Genomic DNA, 20,258 nt, shown 5'->3' on the forward strand with positions numbered 1-20,258 from the left:
AAACAAGCCTCCTATATATGAGTCTCAATCAGAGACAACGACTACCATCTGTCTCTGATTGAGAACCCACACTAGGCTGACATAGAAACAGACAAACTAGACACAACATAGAATTCCCACCCAGCTCACGTCCTTACCAACTAAACACATACAAAACAACAGAAAACAGGTCAGGAACGTGACATAACCGTTTGCAATGTCTGATTGATATAAGGCATGTCTTTACATTATGTGACAGAGCTCATTGGCTGATTGTCACATTTCCTCCACCTTCTACGTGACGGACGAAGTGCGGAGGAAAAGCACTAAATAGTTATAGATTTACCACCTCCCTCAAAAGCATTTAAACACAAACACCAGGGTTTTACATAAGTATAACCAGGCTGAATGTTCTCAGGTATGGGAACCATAATAGCTCGCGGACGTTTTAGCTGACCAGAGTACTGACATTGCATTGCAGTAGGCCTACACAGGTAGAACACAGGAATGAGCAACATCACCTGAAACAATGAGAACTGGAACTCTGGCAAAACTTGGAGTTTGTCAGAATTTGTGGGGTTTTGTTTGTCCACCCGCCTCTTGAGGATTGGCCACAAGTTCTCAATGGGATTAAGGTCTGGGGAGTTTCCTGGTCATGGACCAAAAATCTCTATATTTTGTTCCCTAAGCCACTTATTTTTCACTTTTGCCTTATGGCAAGGTGCTCCATCGTGCTGGAGTCTTTGCCTCACTGTGCCTGCAGATGCACTCACACCTGCCTGCTGCCATTCCTGAGCAAGCTCTGTACTGGTGCTGCCCCGATCCTGCAGCTGAATCAACTTTAGGAGACGGTCCTGGCGCTTGCTGGACTTTCTTGGGCGCCCTGAAGCCTTCTTCACAACAATTGAACCGCTCTCCTTGAAGTTCTTGATGATCCGATAAATGGTTGATTTAGGTGCAATCTTACTGGCAGCAATATCCTTGCCTGTGAAGCCCTTTTTGTGTAAAGCAATGACACGTGTTTCCTTGCAGGTAACCATGGTTGACAGAGGAAGAACAATGATTCCAAGCACCACCCTCCTTTTGAAGCTTCCAGTCTGTAATTCGAACTCAATCAGCATGACAAAGTGATCTCCAGCCTTGTCCTCGTCAACACTCACACCTGTGTTAATGAGAGAATCACTGACATGATGTCAGCTGGTCCTTTTGTGGCAGGGCTGAAATGCAGTGAAAATGTTTTTGGGTCATTCAGTTCATTTGCATGGCAAAGAGGGACTTTGCAATTAATTGCAATTCATCTGATCACTCTTCATAACATTCCGGAGTATATGCAAATTGACATCATACAAACGGAGGCAGCAGACTTTGTGAAAATTAATATTTTTGACCACGACTGTACATATCCCAACCAGAAGCCATGGATTACAAGCAACAGCTTTCAAGGAGCAGGACACTTATCCGGATGATTATAAGAAATCCCGATATGCCCTCCGACGAACCATCAAAAAGGCTAAACGCCAATACAGGATTAAGATCGAATCCTTGCAAACTATCACGGATACAAAGGGAAACCCAGCTGAGAGCCGCCCAGTTACGCAAGCCTACAGATGAGCTAAATGCCTTCTTTGTTCACTTCGAGGCAAGCAACACTGAACCACGCATGAGAGCACCAGCTTCTCTAGACGACGGTATGATCACGCTCTCCGTAGTCAATGTGAGTAAGACATTTAAACAGGTTAACATTCACAAGGCCGCAGGATGGATTACCAGGATGCGTACTCAGATCATGCGCTGACCAGCAAGTGTCTTCACTGACATTTTCAAACCTCTCTCTGACACAGTCTGTAATATCTACATGTTTCAAGCAAACCACTATTGTCCCTGTGCCTACGAGCGCCAAGGTAACCTGTCTAAATGACTACCGCCCCGTAGCACTCATATCTGTAGCCATGACATACTTTGAAAGGGTGGTCATGGCTCACATCAACATCAACACCATCATCCCAGAAACCATTGACCCACTCCAATTCGCATACCGCCCCAACAGACCCAAAGATGACACAATCTATATTGCACTGAACACTGCCCTTTCCCACCTAGAAAAAAGGAACACTTATGTGAGAATGCTGTTCATTGACTACAGCTCAGCATTCAACTTCATAGTGTCCTCCAAGCTCTTCACAAGGTTAAGGACACTGGGACTGAACACCTCCCTCTGCAATTGGATACTGGACTTCATGATGGGCCGCCCCCAGGTGGTTTGGGTAGGCAACTACATATCCGCCACTCTGACCCTCAACACGGGGCCCCTCAGGGGTGCGTGCTCACTCCCCTCCTGTACTCCCTGTTCACACACGACTGCGTGGCCGCATACGACTCCAACACCATCATTCCGTTTTACGACGACACAACGGTGGTAGGCTTGATCACAGATGACGATGAGACAGCCTACAGGGAGAAGGTCAGAGACCTGGCCGTGTGGTGCCAGGACAACAACCGCTCCCTCAACGTGAGCAAGAAAACTGAGATTATCGTGGACTACAGGAAACAGAGGGCCAAACACGCCCCCCATTCACATCAACAGGCCTGTAATGGGGCGGATCGAGAGCTTCAAGTTCTCCTGTGTCCACGTCACTAAGGAACAACCATGGTCCAAACACACCAACACAGTCGTGAAGAGGGCATGACAACGCCTCTTCCACCTCAGTAGGCTGAAGTGATTAGGTATGAGCCATCAGATCCTCAAAAAGTTCCACAGCTGCACCACTGAGAGCATCTTGACTGGCTGCATCAGCGCTTGGTATGGCAACTGCTAGGCATTCGACCACAAGACACTGCAGAGGGTATTGCGTATGGCCCAGTACACCATAAATATGGTTTTACTGCAAAATGTACATAACGGAAAACACGGTAGTCGCACATTGCGCCTCTAATGGCCCCTGAGAGGTATGATTTTTGAAGGTTAGTGAAACGTTGCTCTTTCTCCTTAGGCTTTCAAACATCTATACTCTAAGTGATATGTGAAGTGTATTTTCCCTCACATAGAGTTTTGTTTGACTTAATCTCAGAATGGCCATTGTTATATACTTAGAATAGATTAGCAGAAAGGAGTTTTGCAAGACAGACAAACAGATCTGTGACGAGACTAATGTACTGGTAATCGGATGCGTACGCTACTTGTATCCATCGTAGTGCTAGTCATCATTGAATAACACGGTCATAATTACCCTACATTGCCTTGTGTGCACTTGTTCATGTATGCTGTGTTATTGACAAGCATCTGGTCAATATGGTAACACCATCTGTAACAGGGACACACAGTGAAGGAAATAGCTGGGTTTATTTTGACAACCTCAGGGACTGGGCTTGTCTGGGCTTGGGCTCTGACCAAAGACACTTGTACAACAGTATGTGTCTGTTAGAAGAAAATGTATATATTTTTTCTCTTTACCTCTGCACACAACCACATGGTTAAAGAGTGACTTAACAGGAGCCTTGCTTGAGTGCACATTGACAGGTTTTTAGCATAGTTGGCTTTGGGATTCGTACCAGCGACCTGTCCCAATGCTGTTAATCACCTGCCGCTCCATATTATATTATATTATATTGAATCATGTCCTGAAAAGGAGATAGCTAACAATTACAGGTTACTGATCCAGAATCAGGTAAATTGAACAGAGAAAAGCTCAAGTTGATGGCAGTGAACCTGAAACTGATTTTAATTCAGTCAATACTTCATTAGAACTCTCGTCAGTGCCAAAGAAGTACTCTACAAGAAGAATTCAATGACACATGACCTTTCAGATCACCTCCAAAAGCTAGTTGCCACCACACAGTATTAACATTCACATGCTAATTGTATGATTTCATTATCTTCCTTTCTGCATCACAAGATTAAAGGGGATTTAAAGGAAGGGCTTTGCGGTTTATTTGTTTTATTTTTTAGCCCGTGTTTAAGCTGTGAGCGCTGATTACCATTCGAGATCAGGAATTATAAATGACACAGTCACTCACTGACTCAAGATGTCAAATGCATTACAATAATCACCAAAGGAAATAGAGAATAACAATCTATTTTCTATTTTCTTTGGTGATTATTGTAACGCTGTTGACGTCCTGAGTGAGTGACTGTGTCATTTGTTTTATTAAGGTTAATGAGATAATCTGTAATATAATGACCGTAGGGTCAAGGTAGTGGTTACACTGAGTGGAGTGTTAGGCCAGACTGGTTCATTTCCTGGATACCTAAAACTGTGTGCCTGTGTGTACAAGACAGTGTTTGTGCTAAACCATTGAGCAGTAGAAAAAATGTGTCACTGACAGGTCAAATTGTCCACTTATTTCCTGCTAATCTAAGTCATATGTGTCGTGGCCAGAGAAATAGCAAAAGAGAGAGAGGGAGTGAGTGAGAAAGAAAATGTGAGAAAGATCCCTCTTTTGTGGTTTTGGCTAGATGGAGTGCAGCTATGGACAGTGATGACTTACATACTGTAGCAGGTAAGGAGAACAAAAGTATCAGGTTAGGATAATTAGGTTAAGCTTAGAAAAAGGGGTAGGGTAAGATAAAATGCTACAATTGTCCGCGACTGTAAAGGTTTTCTTCCAGGGGTGAAGGAGAGGACCAAAATGCAGCGTAGCCAGTGCTCAACATGTTTAATTAAACAATAACCATGAACACTTAACAAATAACAAAATAACAAACCGTGAAAACCGAGACAGTCCTATCTGGTGCAGAACAAACACTGAGACAGGAAACAAACACCCACAAAATCCCAACACAAAACAAGCCTCCTATATATGAGTCTCAATCAGAGACAACGACTACCATCTGTCTCTGATTGAGAACCCACACTAGGCTGACAGAAACAGACAAACTAGACATACAACATAGAATTCCCACCCAGCTCACGTCCTGACCAACTAAACACATACAAAACAACAGAAAACAGGTCAGGAACATGACAGCGACGCGAATCGAACATGCAACTTGGTCCATAGCTCTACTCTATCTATCCACAACTCTCGTTGGTGAAGTGTAATACAAAGACGGAAAATGCCAGCTATCAAACTGGTGCCTAAGGCTATATTGTACCAATTTGTTTGATAGCGTCTCATATCTGGACACTATCAACACAAAAATAAATATTTGAAGTCATCATTATGATGGATGACCGTCTTAGATGTCACAGATGTTGCCCATGGAAAGATCATGTTTGCCTGTCTGATTCCATCCATACCACCTTCAGACAATGTTACAGCAATGTTTTATTGGTTTCGAGAGTGAAGAGTGAAGAGATTCCTCAATCAGGGCTAAGTCTCCTATTTCATTGAAATGAGAAACGGAATAGAAATGTGGAGGGTTGATGAGGAGTGTGTCACTAAGGCACACTCCTCATGATCTTTTGACCAATCAGATCAGCTCTGATAAAGTTCTGATGTGAAAAGATCTAATGTGATTGGTCAAAATACCAATTAGTGGGAAAAAGATCACAATTGGGCTGCGTGTCTAAACACAGCCTTATGCCCTCATATCAGTCCTTATCGAACACAGATAACAATTGTGCCCTGCAACTGTCAAAAAGCATTTATTGTCTTGCTTGCTTGTACTGTAACAGAACATGTCATGTATTGTATGATCTTACTATGGTGATTTTCTGAAAGGTTGATTAGCCATTGTTTAGGTATGTCAAGTAATTGTTGTTATTAGGCCACTTTGACCTGAGAGAATTGTACAATCTGCCCAGTAGACTAATATTGAGAGAACTGCCCTGAATCTGAATCTTGACTGTCTGAATCATATTTGTACTAAAACACATTAAAGTGAGAGAAAAGTACAATCAGCCCAGTCTACAGTATAATCTCTATTCTCTGTACATTAACTATATACATGCATTGCACATTTATAAGCACATCCTGAACATGACTATACACAGTTGAAGTCGGAAGTTTACATTCACCTTAGCCAAATACATTTAAAATCAATTTGTCCATTTGGAAGACGCATTTCCAACCAATATTTAACTTCCTGACTGATGTCTTGAGATATTGCTTCAATATATCCACATAATTTTCCTCCTCATGATGCCATCTATTTTGTGAAGTGCACCAGTCCCTCCTGCAGCAAAGCACCAACACAACATGATGCTGCCACCCCTGTGCTTCACAGTTGGGATGGTGTTCTTCGGCTTGCAAGCATCCCCCTTTTTCCTCCAAACATAACGATGGTCATTATGGCCAAACAGTTCTATTTTTGTTTTATCAGACCAGAGTACGTTTCTCCAAAAAGTACGATCTTCGTCCCCATGTGCAGTTGCAAACCGTAGTCTGGCTTTTTTTATGGCGGTTTTGGAGCAGTGGCTTCTTCCTTGCTGAGCGGCCTTTCAGGTATGTCGATATAGGACTCATTTTACTGTGGATATAGATACTTTTGTACCTGTTTCCTCCAGCATCTTCACAAGGTCCTTTGCTGTTGTTCTGGGATTGATTTGCACTTTTCGGACCAAAGTATGTTCGTCTCTCCTTCCTGAGCGGTATGACGGCTGCGTGTGTCCCATGGTGTTTATACTTGCATACTATTGTTTGTACAGATGAACGTGGTACATTCAGGCATTTAGAAATTGAACCAGACTTGTGGAGGTCTACAATCTTTTTTCTGAGGTCTTGGCTGATTTCTTTTGATTTTCCCATGATGTCAAGCAAAGAGGCACTGAGTTTGAAGGTAGGCCTTGAAATACAGCCACAGGTACACCTCCAATTGACTCAAATTATGTCAATTAGGCTATCAGAAGCTTCTAAAGCCACGACATAATATTCTGGTATTTTCCAAGCTGTTTAAAGGCACAGTCAACTTAGTGTATTTAAACTTCTGACCCACTGGAAGTGTGATACAGTGAAGTAATCTGTCTGTAAACGATTGTTGGAAAAATGACTTGTGTCATGCACAAACTATAGTTTGTTAACAAGAAATTTCCTAAGTGTATGTAAACTTCCGACTTCTACTGTTGCTACATAGAGCATTATTAGAGCTTATCTTCTACAAGGGGTGAATTCTAATGTCGGATTTTCACTTAGTCATGCATTCATATCAATGGGAGCGAGACTAAGTGAAAATTTGACAAGTGAAATTTAGGATTCGTCTCAAAATAGTTTTTTCTAAGTTGTTTACTCATAGTTTTCTACTCCTCCATAGCTGAATTCGTCGGGCCTACTGACTATGCCCCGGAGTCCCACGTCCAGTGAGGATGAGATGGCCCAGAGTTGTTCTGACTACTCAGAGGACTCTGCCTCTGACAGCTCCCGTGAGGAGACCATCTACGAGACCATAAGAGCCACCGCCGAGCCGGCCCCCGGACACATGGACGACATACACACTCACTCCCTGGTTGTCCGCATCGCCATCCCCGACCTGCAGCAGACAGTGAGTGTGTGTGTGTGTGTGTGTGTGTGTGTGTGTGTGTGTGTGTGTGTGTGTGTGTGTGTGTGTGTGTGTGTGTGTGTGTGTGTGTGTGTGTGTGTGTGTGTGTGTGTGTGTGTGTGTGCATGCTTCCCTATGTTTACTCAGGAACGTGTGTGAAGGAGTTGTATGTTTGTATGAGCCATAAAGACCCTATTGTTTGATATACCAACTTATGGGTTACCTTTTGAGGGTTTTTTACACCCATTTTTCTTTTTAAAGGATAGAACTGTTTACTCCTAGACTCATAGACCGACTCATAGGTTTTGAATGTCTGGCTTGCAAAAGAAGTCTTAGATTACACTTGCTAACAATCCTCTCTTTCTCTCGTTTCCCTTTGATATAATGCCTTTGATTTAAGCCAGCTCTGGCCATCCATTATCCTGGCTGTGCTGCATCATTTCGCCTGTTGGAGAGCACACGCTGTGTGAACAATCTGTGGGCGTTGTATGGGCGTTGATGTGTGTATCTCGCAAATGTATGGGGACATGCATGTCGCTCTGCATTCCTCTCTTATTACCAGACCTGGCTTCAAATACTATTTAATATAATTTCAAATATTTGAGCTGGGATTGATTGACCGTGCCTGGTGCAGCATCCCGGCGTCGCCTCTTCACTGTTGATGTTGAGACTGGTGTTTTGCGGGACTTGTCAGGCGTCTGTCCAGTGTCTGTGTTCTTTTGCCCATCTTAATCTTTTCTTTTTATTGGCCAGTCTGAGTAATGGCTTTTTCTTTGCAACTCTGCCTAGAAGGCCCGCATCCCGGAGTCGCCTCTTCACTGTTGACGTTGAGACTGGTGTTTTGCGGGTACTATTTAATGAGGCTGCCAGTTGAGGACTTGTGAGGCTTCTGTTTCTCAAACTAGACACTCTAATGTACTTGTCCTCTTGCTCAGTTGTGCACTAGTCTAAAGAAGGACAGTTTTATTGTTTCTTTAATCAGAACAACAGTTTTCAGCTCTGCTAACATAATTGCAAAAGGTTTTTCTAATGGTCAATTAGCCTTTTAAAATGATAAACTTGGATTAGTTAACACAACATGCCATTGGAACACAGGAGTGATGGTTGCTGATAATGGGCCTCTGTACGCCTATGTAGATATTCCATGAAATAAATTAGCCTTTTCCAGCTACAATAGTAATTTAAAACATTAACAATGTCTACACTGTATTTCTGATCAATTTTATGTTATTTTAATGGATTTTTTTTGTTGCTTTTTTTGTTGTCTAAGTGACCCCAAACTTTTGAACTGTAGTGTGCATTTCAATTAAGTGATACTGCACAAAAAGTGGTTGTTTTCAATGTTATTTAATCAAGAAGAATATTTCATTTGCTGTGGCTGTCTGTCTTTGCCTATAATTAAGTAAGTACCTTTTGATATTAATGTTTGAGGACAGGCTTTTGTTATTTATGGATTCCATATGGCAAGAACTCTTACAATTTCAGCAATTGAATCCTGCAAGATACAGTTCTTAAATATACAACTACCTTTCCTGCAAGATACTGTTCTTAATTATTCAACTATCTCTCCAAAGCGGAGATGCTGAAAACAATTATTTGTCCGCGCTACAGTAGTCTGTATCGGTTCGCTAATACTAGTAAAGGCCCAGTTCACCCAAAAACATTTAAAATGGTATATATATATTTTTGTTATCCGATTTTAAAGGGGGTGCTGCAGCACCCTCAACACCCCTATTTCCCACAGCTATGGCAGCACCTACATCTTCACCACAGATTCTGTCAGACTTGGGCCCTGGCAGTGAATAATGGTTTTCCAATAAAGGCAACGTTACACAAAGAACTATACATACCTCGGGCTAAACACCTAAACACCACAGGTAACTTCCACGAGACTGTGGACGCTCTAAGAGACGAGGCAAGAAGGGCCTTCTATGTCATCAAAATAAACATAAAAATCGAAATCCCAATTAGGATCTGGCTAAAAATATTTCAGTCAGCTATAGAACCCAATGCCCTCTATGGTTGTGAGGTCTGGGGTCCACTCACCAACCAAGAATTCACAAAATGGGACAAACACCCAATTGAGACTGCATGCAGAATCCTGCAAAATATTCTTTGTGTACAACGCAAAACCCCAAATAATGCGTGCAGAGTATAATTGGGACTATACCTGCTAGTTATCCAGAAAAGAGCTGTTAAATTCTACAACCACCTAAAAGGAAGCGATGCCCACACTTTCCACCACAAAGCCCTCACCTACAGAGAGATTATCCTAGAGAACAGTCTGCTCAGCCCTCATCAATCTAGACACAATATCCCATAATGACGAAGCAAAAACAGGTTTTACATTTTTTTGTGCAAATGTGTTAAAAATATAAAACTATCACATTTACACAAGTATTCAGACCCTTCACTGGGTCTGTTGAAGCACCTTTGGCAGCAATTAAAGCCTTGAGTCTTCTTGGGTATGATGCTACAAGCTTGGCACACCTGTCTTTTCCAGCCGCTGTGTCAGATTTCAAAAAAGCTTTACTGCGAAAGCACACCATGCGATTATCTGAGAACAGCACCCGCATACAAAACCATGAAAAAACATATTTCAACCAGGCAGGTGCGACACGAAAGTCAGAAATAGCGATATAATAAATGCCTTACCTTTGATGATCTTCTTCTGTTGGCACTCCAAAAGGTCCCAGTTACATCACAAATGGTCCTTTTGTTCGATAATGTCCTTCTTTATATCCATAAAAACTCAGTTTAGCTGGCACGCTTCAGTCAATAATCCACCCAGTTCCCTCCATCAAAATGCATACAAAATTAATCCCAAACGTTACTAATAAACTTTTCCAAACAAGTCAAACAACGTTTATAATCAAACCTTAGGTACCCTAATACGTAAATAAAAGATAACATTTAAGACGGAGAATCGTTATTGTCTTTACCGGAGAAAAATACCAAAGAATGCACTCTCATTCACGCGCTTGGAAACACTACAGCCAAAATGGGAGCCACCTCGAAAAACAATTTCTGGGAAATTTTTCCAAAAACCAGCCTGAAGCTCTTTCTAAAGACTGTGGACATCTAGTGGAAGCCCTAGGAACTGCAATCTGGGAGGACTTCGCCTTATAATAAAAGTGACAGCCATTGAAAATAGTGGTAGGCTGAATTTTTGGGAGGGATGGTTTGTCCTCGAGGTTTCACCTGCCATATCAGTTCTGTTATACTCACATACATTATTTTAACAGTTTTAGAAACTTTAGAGTGTTTTCTAGCCAAATCTACCAATTAGCTTCTGGGCTTGAGTAACTGGCAGTTTACTTTGGGCACGCTTTTCATCCGGTTGTAAAAATACTGCCCAATACCCAAGAGAGGTTAAACTCTGTCAAGTTGGATGGGGAGTGTCACTGCACAGCTAATTTCAGGTCTCTCCAGAGATGTTCGATCGAGTTCAAGTCTGGGCTCTGGCTGGGCCACTCAAGGACATTCAGAGACTTGTCCCGAAGCCACTCCTGTGTTGTCTTGGCAAGGTGCTTAGCGTTGTTGTCCTGCTGGAAGGTGAACCTTTGCCCCAGTCTGAGGTCCTGGGCCCTCTGGAGCAGGGTTTCATCAAGGATCTGTCTACGATTTGCTCCGTTCATCTTTTACTCGATCCTGACTTGTCTCCCAGTCCCAGTCTCTGAAAAACATCCCCACAGCATGATGCTGCCACCACCATGCTTCACCGTAGGGATGGTGCATGGTTTCCTCCAGACGTGATGCTTGGCATTCAGGCCAAAGAGTTCAATCTTGGTTTCTTCAGAGCAGAGATTATTTTTTATCATGGTCTGAGTGTGAGTTAGGTGCCTTTTGGCAAACTCCAAATGGCCTGTTGTGTGCCTTCTACTGAGGAGGGGCTTCCGTCTGGCCACTCTACTATGAATGCATGATTGGTGGAGTGCTGCAGAGATGGTTGTCCTTCTGGAAGGTTCTCCCATCTCCACAGAGGAACTCTGGAGCTCTGTCAGAGTGACCATCAGGTTCTTGGTCACCTTCCTGACCAAGGCCCTTCAACCCCGATTGCTCAGTTTGGCTGGGCGGCCAGCTCTAGAAAGAGCCTTAGTGGTTCCAAACTTCTTCCATTTAAGAATGATGGAGGCCACTGTGTTCTTGGGGACTGCTGCAGAAATGGTTTGTCACCCTTCCCCAGATCTGTGCCTTGACACAAATTAGTGTTTATTCTAATGTTTTGTGTCTACTCACTTTTGCTAATTGTTCATTTCACTTGCTTTGGCAATGTAAACACATGTTTCCCATGCCAATAAAGTCCTTTTGATTTGGAGGGAGGGAGGGAACACCTACAATGAACAACTGTTTTTCTGTCCCTCCACTACTCAACACGCTCTTGCTTTTATAATGTCCCTCTCTCACTTTTCCTTTGTCACTCTCTGTTTATCTTTTGTAATCTTAACTGTTTATTTTTCTCCCTTTCTTCCTCTGTCTCTCCCCTTTCTCTTTCTCTCTATCTCTCTGCTCAGTCTTATAAATGGGAAACATGTTGTTAAAATATGGAACGGTTATGACTCCCTGTGGTTTGGGATAGTTGTGGACCACATTATCTACCAAGATCATTCTCTTCGATTATAATCACAGTCGTGTACATCCCCCCAAGCAGACACCTCGACGGCCCTGAAAGAACTTAATTGGACTCTATGTAAACTGGAAACCACATATCCTGAGGCTGCATTTATTGTAGCTGGGGATTTTAACAAGGCTAATCTGAAAACAAGGCTCCCTAAATTTTGTCAGCATATCGATTGCGCGACCCGGGGTGGTAAAAATTCTGGATTATTGTTACTCTAACTTCCGCGACGCATACAAAGCCCTCCCTCGCCCTCCTTTCGGGCAAATCTGACCACAACTCCATGTTGTTGCTCCCAGCCTATAGACAGAAACTAAAACAGGAAACGCCTGTGCTCAGGTCTGTTCAACGCTGGTCTGACCAATCTTATTCCATGCTTCAAGATTGCTTCAATCACGTGGACTGGGATATGTTCCGGATAGCGTCGAATAACAACATTGATGTATATGCTGATTTGGTGAGCGAGTTTATTAGCAAGTGCATCGGTGATGTTGTACCCACGGCGACAATTAAAACTTTCCCCAACCAGAAACCGTGGATGGTTGGCAGCATTCGCACAAAACTAAAAGTGCGAACCACTGCTTTTAATCAGGGCAAGGCGACCAGAAACATGACTGAATACAAACAGTGTAGCTATTCCCTCCGCAAGGCAATCATACATGCTAAGCTTCGGTATAGAGACAAAGTAGAATCGCAATTCAACAGATCAGACACGAGAGGTATGTGGCAGGGTCTACAGTCAATCACGGACTACAAAAAGAAAACCAGCCCCGTTGGGGACCCTGATGTCTTGCTCGCAGACAAACTAAATAACTTCTTTGCTCGCTTTGATGACAACACAGTGCCACCAACACGGCCTGCTACCGAAACCTGCATCCTCTCCTTCAACGTGAGTAAAACATTTAAATGTGTTAACCCTCGCAAGGCTGCCAGCCCAGACGGCATCCCTAGCTGCGTCCTCGGAGCATGCACAGACCAGCTAGCGGGTGTGTTTACGGACATATTCAATCAATTCCTATCCCAGTCTGCTGTTCCCACATGCTTCAAGGAACATTGTTCCTGTTCCCAAAAAAGCTAAGGTAACTGCGCTAAAAGACTATCACTCTGTAGCACTCACTTCCGTCATCATGAAGGGCTTTGAGAGACGAGTCAAGGATCATATCACCTCCACCCTACCTGATGCCCTAGACCCACTCCAATTTGCTTACTGCCCCAATAGGTACACAGACGACGCAATCGCAATCACACTGCCCTAACCCATCTGGACAAGAGGAATACCTATGTAAGGATGCTGTTCATCGACTACAACTCAGCATTTAACACCATAGTACCCTCCAAACTTGTCTTTAAGCTCAAGACCCTGGATCTCGACCCGCCCTGTGCAACTGGGTCCTAGACTTTCTGACGGGCCGCCCCCAGGTGGTGGGGGTAGGAAACAACATCGCCACCCCGCTGATCCTCAACACTGGGGCCCCATAAGGGTGCATTCTCAGCCCTCTCCTGTACTCCCTGTTCACCCATGACTGCGTGGTCATGCAACGCCTCCAACTCAATCATCAAGTTTGCAGACGACACCACAGTGGTAGGCTTGATTACCAACAACGATGAGACGACCAACAGGGAGGAGGTGAGGGCCCTCGGAGTGTGGTGTCAGGAAAATAACCTCACAATCAACGTCAACAAAACAAAGGAGATGATCGTGGAATTCAGGAAACAGCAGAGGGAGCACCCCCCTATCCACATCGACGGGACAGTAGTGGAGAAGGTGGAACCTCTTTAGGCTAGGGTCAGTATTTTGATGTTTGGATGAAAAATGTGCCCAAAGTAAACTGCCTATTTCTCAGGCCCAGAAGCTAGAATAAGCATATACTTGGCAGATTAGGATAGAAAACACTCTACAGTTTCCAAAACTGTCAAAATATTGTCTGTGAGTAAAACAGAACTGATATGGCAGGCGAAAACCTGAGGAAAATTCATCCAGGAAGTGCTGTTTTTCTGAAACTACTCTTTTCTATTGCAAGCCTATCCTCCATTTTAAAGGGATATCAACCATATTAATTTCCCTATGGCTTCCACAAGGTGTGAACAGTCTTTAGACATAGTTTCAGGCTTTTATTCTGAAAAATGAGCGAGAATGATCACATCGCGTCAGTGGATAGCCAGATGTCCTCCGATTTGTGTGTGCGCGCGCGCCGGGAGCAAGACCTTTTCTTTCTCTCTCCTATTGAAAAGGCTACTCTCCAGGTTGAAATATTATCGATTATTTATTGTAAAAACAACCTGAGGATTGATTATAAAAAACGTTTGACATGTTTCTACGAACTTTACAGACACTATTTGGAATTTTTGTCTGCCCGTCGTGACAGCACGAGCCTGTGGATTACTGAACAAAACGCGCCAACCAAATGGAGGTTTTTGGATATAAACAGAATCTTTATCGAACAAAGCTAACATTTGTTGTGTAACTGGGAGTCTTGTGAGTGCAAACATCCGAAGATCATCAAAGGTAAGTGATTAATTGTATTGCTTTTCTGACGTTCGTGACCAATCTACTTTGCTGCTAGCTGTTTGTAATGTTTTGTCTGCTGAGAGCTGTCCTCACATAATCACATGGTTTGCTTTCACCGTAAAGCCTTTTTGAAATCTGACACGCCGGCTGGATTAACAACAAGTTAAACTGTGTTTTGGTGTATTGCACTTGTGATTTCAAGAAAATGTTTAGTAATTTAATTTGAATTTGGCGCTCTGCAATTCACCCGATGTAGACAAAAATGATCCCGCTAAAGGGATCTGAGCCGCAAGAGGGTTTTAAGTTCCTCGGTGTATACATCACAGACGAACTGAAATGGTCCACCCACACAGACAGAGTGGTGAAGAAGGCGCAACAGTGCCTCTTCAACCTCAGGAGGCTGAAGAAATTTGGCTTGTCACCAAAAACACACAAACGTTTACAGATGCACAATCGAGAGCATCTTGTCGGGCTGTATCACTGCCTGGTACGGCAACTACTCCGCCCACAACCGCAAGGCTCTCCAGAAGATAGTGAGGTCTGCACAACGCATCACCGGGGGCAAACTACCTGCCCTCCAGGACACCTACACCACCCGATGTCACAGGAAGGCCAAAAAGATCATCAAGGACAACAACCACCCGAGCCACTGCCTGTTCACCCCGCTATCATCCAGAAGGCGAGGTCAGTACAGGTGCATCAAAGCTGGGACCGAGAGACTGAAAAACAGCTTCTATCTCAAGGACATCAGACTGTTAAACAGCCATCACTAACAATGAGTGGCTGCTGCCAACATACTGACTCAAATCTCTAGCCTCTTTAATAATTAAAATTGGATGTAATAAATGTATCACTAGTCACTTTAAACAATGCCACTTTATATCATGTTTACATACCCTACATTACTCATCTCATATGTTTATACTGTACTCTATACCATATACTGCATCTTGCCTATGTTGTTCGGCCATCGCTTATCCATATATTTATATATACATATTCTTATTCATTCCTTTACACTTGTGTGTATAATGTAGTTGTTGTGAAATTGTTAGATTACTTGTTAGATGTTACTGCATGGTTGGAACTAGAAGCACAAGCATTTTGCTACACTCGCATTAACATCTGCTAACCATGTGTATGTGACCAATAAAATTATATTTGATTTGATTTGAGGGGAGGGGTTATGAGAGGGGCTGAGTGTGTCACACAGTGGGTCGAAATCTTCAGGGTCAATTTGTGTTGACCTACATATGAACCTGATGTAGTTTTGATGTAATGAACTTACAGCTTTGGTACAGAATGTAGAGGGAAAGGAGTGTGTGTGTGTGTATGTGTGTGTGTGTGTGTGTGTGTGTGTGTGTGTGTGTGTGTGTGTGTGTGTGTGTGTGTGTGTGTGTGTGTGTGTGTGTGTGTGTGTGTGTGTGTGTGTGTGTGATCACACATGTATGTGCTAATACCCATAATTCCAGATTCATCAAAACTGAGTGCTCAGCTGTGGTATTTGATCACATGATTGGGTCACACAGTTCACTAGGAAAACTGACACGGTTGAATAATTCAACACGTCCCCACAGTACAACACACACACACACAAATTACACAGTACAAGACCACCCACATAAGAGCATCTGAAATGAGGTCGTTTTGTACCCTATAGTGTTGGATAAATCAAAGTACTGGGATGAACTATTCCTCCTCTTTCATATATATTCAAATGACTTAGTTTACGTATTAGGTTGAATTACCATTCATTAATGTTGAGTAATCATATACTCATTATAATAGCATGGGCTTGTGAGTGCACTGGATGATTTCATTAGATCGGTTTATCGCTTGGTGACTGTTGTTTTAACATCAGTGGGCTGTGTGTGTGTGTTATCGAGAGAGAGAGAGAGAGAGACCATCCATTGTAAAAACATCCCATGTCTATTTATGTTCCCTTTTGTACTATTTTACATCGTTACAACACTGTATACAGCCATCAGAGGAAAAGGAAAAATGTGCGTAATGTTTACTGTACATTTGTTGTTTATTTCACTTTTGTTTATGATCTATTTCACTTGCTTTGGCAATGTAAACATACGTTCCCCATCCCAATAAAGCACTTTGACTTGAAGAGAGGATTACATGTATGTTGATGTATTACCCAGTGACAAAGTGCCTCTGCTTTTTCTTTCTATTCTATTCTCTTTCTCCATCCCTATACCACGCCTGCTGGGGTTGCACTTCAAACCCATTTCAGCCATTTCACTGTTCAATAGCTGCTTCACTATTTTATAACGTTTCTCCCGCTATGTTAACGTTCCATTTCATTACATTTAAAAAAAAAACATTTTAGTCATTTAGCAGACGCTCTTATCTAGATTAACTTACAGTATTGAGTTTGATACTTTTTTCGTACTGGTCTCTTGTGGTAATTGAACTTGTGGGAATATTTTATTTGACTTTTGACTTGAACCCACAACCCTGGCGTTGCAAGCGCCATGTTTTACCAACTGAGGCACACAGGACCACATTATGTAAAGTTTCTCCTGAAACCTTTCTATTTACTGTTCTGAGATGCACTCCTGATGAAGCTGAGGCATAATGTAACATGATGGGAGATGTACGAGCAAAGTAGCATACTGTACTGTTGCAATGGTCCTCAGCCAGGCGGAAACAGCCCATTGTCTCTCCACAGACAGGTACCAGACATCTGTTCCTGTACACCTCAACCCTTCCCTCCATCCCTCCATCTCCTCCTCACCTACTTGCTGCCAGCCAGGAGGGATTATGGGTAGAGTTCAGAGAGTGTTCATCAGCCTCAGTCTTTATCACAGGCACAGGTCCACTATCACCAGCTGAGCAGCAGATCCGGAGGTGAACACACAAACACACACACACACACACACAGAGACAAACACAAACAAACAAACGCTGAATGACACGGCCCGTGGCCCATAATCCTCTCTGATTCAGCCAGGTCTGGCAGATGCAGCTGTTTTGCTTGTTTGTTCAGCTCTGAGGTAATCTGGCTCGGTGCAGGAGAGGGGTCAGTGGGGTGGTGTGGTGTGACTGAGTCATGCTGTACCCGCGCCATAGCTGAGGCTGTGGCACTTAGAGAAGATGTGGGACGTGTTTGTATGGGCAATGTTTTTTAAAGGGATAGTTCACCCAAATTACAAAATGATATTGGTTTCCTTACCCTGTAAGCAATCTATGGACAAGGTATGACAGCAATCCATACATGGGTTTAGTTTCCCTTGCACTGTTTCCACATGCTAATGTTTTAGCATTTGTGGCACAAATCCCATTCAAGTTAAGATATTAGTATTATTTCAAATCAACTATAAGTGAGATTGTTGAACTTCACAAACAATTTTAGATACTTGCGGATTGTCATGACTGTCCTGTGAGGATCCAAATATGTGAGGTTAGCTTTGCAATAAACAACTTCAACCAGACCCCCTCTCAGCTGCAGAGGAGGGAACTGGTGGGGGTTAACACCTCACACCCTGTTGTAAATCAAGGACAGAACATTCAGCATTTCCCTCCAATGTTCACCAGAGGAATGTTCCTTTGTTTTAAGAAGACTTTTCCCGTCGAAACTCTAACACGTTCTAAAACGAGTACTGGAACAATATTTCTAAAATAGAACGTGGGGAATGGTCACAGGCGGTCTATAAAACACAACACAAAAAATGTGTTGTGCATGAAAGATGAAAAATAACTAAAGTGTTTTTGTTAAGAGAGGTACATGATTTTAGTAGCCATAAGAGATAATAGTTATACTTAACTTTGCACAGTGACAAGTCAGCCTGACAGCCTGATCAGCCTGATAGAACCACCCTTTTGAACAAACTGTATAAAATGATGGGTTAAGAATTAACAAATCTGACCAGAGAGACTTAGAGCTGCAGCTCATGTTTAAAGTGGTTTGAACTCTGAATCTCAACACGAGGTAGAGATGGTAAAGTCACCTCCTGGACAATCACTGGGACGACTGATAAGCTGTCCTAAGTAAAGTATCTAGAAAAGCAAATTGAAGTGGAACCATTCTACTACTCCTTTCTAACCAACGCAGTACGCAACTCTCATCACCCCACTGGGAACTATCGACACAACTGGCTAGCCTATCTTCAAAGAAGCATCTTCCAGAGTGAATAGAAGGACAATAAACTTGTAGTTCTGTTCAGGACTACACAACAAGTCACCGGACACCGGACGACGGCAGAGGAGAACAACAAGAAACCCCTTTTGTACAATCAGAGCCTTACAAGCGTGCCCCGAAAAGGTCCAACCCCCTTTCCAAGATGGCCCTGTCCACCGAGAGAAACCAAGGATTTTCACGTAAATACATTCATGATTTCTTACTCCAAGCGGGCGGCGGTTCGTGTGTAAAGTATAGGAGTGCTATCAGTGAGAGTAGTTTCTAAAATGTACCAATGTTAAGTGTCTCTTGTCCTTTCTTTCTCTCACCCTCTCCATGTCTTTTGTAACAAGCAGCCATATTGTTGTCAGTCCACTAGGGACCTGTTTTTAATGTATTAAGTGTGTATGTTTATCCTGTGTTACCATTTAGTTAGCTAGTAAATAAATCATTAAACCAATTTGTGTAGTACTGAATCATAAGTAAGGCTCAGGTTTTTGCTGATGCAAGGAGGTTACGACTGTTCAGAGTGATGACATGATACGAGGTTATGATTAATAAGTTGACTGTTTATAGATGTCATAGGTAGAGTTTAATTTGGGAAATGGTAACTCTTTAAAGAACCGCTCTCGTGGTGCCCCAGATCCTAATGAGTTCAATGTTGAATGATTAATTTAATCGGGTAACAATTAAACATATTTAGGTTGATTAGATAAATAACAGTCTTTGGATTATTGTTAAACTTTTTGAGGGCAAGGGTGTCACGTTCCTGACCTATTTCTGTTAGTTTGTTATGTGTGTTAGTTGGTCAGGACGTGAGGTTGGGTGGGCATTCTATGTTTTCTGTTTCTGTGTTGGTTTTGGGTTGCCTGGTATGGCTCTTAATTAGAGGCAGGTGTTTGGCGTTCCTCTAATTAAGAGTCATATTTAGGAAGGCGTTGTCACAGTGTTCGTTGTGGGTGATTGTCTTCCGTGTCTGTGTCTGTACACCACGCGGGACTGTTTACGGTTTGTTCGGTTTGTGTAGCCTATGTTCCTATTCGTGCGTTTTCTTGTTTTATGTAAGTACGTTGTCTAGGTCTGTCTACACCGTTTGTTGTTTTTGTTAGTTTAATCAAGTTCGTGTTTCGTTAATAAAATATGTCTGTTCTCTACGCTGCGCCTTGGTTCCCTCAATACTCCTCCTCTTCCGAAGATGAAGAGGAGGAGGAATACCGTTACAGAATCACCCACCAAGAATCCAGAACCAAGCAGCGTAATTTGGAGCAACGGGGAAGTGTACAGGACTTGTGGAGTTGGGAGCAAATATTTAACGGAGAAGGACCATCGGCTAAAGTGAATCACCGTCCATGGGAACAGCTGGAGGCAGCTCGGAGAGTGGAGGAAAAGAGAGAGAGGAACCGGAGTTATGAGGGAACGCGTCTTGCACGGAAGCCCAAAAAGCCCGTGAGTAACACCCAACAATTTCTTGGGGGGGGGGCTAAGAGGTAGTGGGCCAAGGGCAGGTAGGAGACCTGCGCCCACTTCCCAGGCTTACCGTGGAGAGCGGGAGTACGGGCAGGCGCCGTGTTACGCAGTAGAGCGCACGGTGTTTCCTGTACGAGTG

The 20,258-nt window shown here is 43.0% G+C and overlaps 1 protein-coding gene across 5 annotated transcripts in view; it reads left to right on the forward strand.

Annotated features, from left to right (window-relative positions):
• Nucleotides 1–20,258, forward strand: part of LOC129834283 (SH3 and multiple ankyrin repeat domains protein 2-like) — a 248,321-nt gene that overhangs the window by 69,899 nt on the left and 158,164 nt on the right. For all 5 annotated transcript variants that reach the window (XM_055899135.1, XM_055899137.1, XM_055899136.1 and 2 more), the window contains exon 2: nt 7,169–7,396. In XM_055899135.1, coding sequence (XP_055755110.1) covers nt 7,193–7,396 — 204 coding nt within the window. In that variant the 5' untranslated portion in view covers nt 7,169–7,192. The remainder of the gene's footprint in view (nt 1–7,168; nt 7,397–20,258) is intronic.

The sequence above is a fragment of the Salvelinus fontinalis genome, chromosome 35 (genome assembly GCF_029448725.1).
Source record: "Salvelinus fontinalis isolate EN_2023a chromosome 35, ASM2944872v1, whole genome shotgun sequence".
Classification (NCBI taxonomy): domain Eukaryota; kingdom Metazoa; phylum Chordata; class Actinopteri; order Salmoniformes; family Salmonidae; genus Salvelinus; species Salvelinus fontinalis.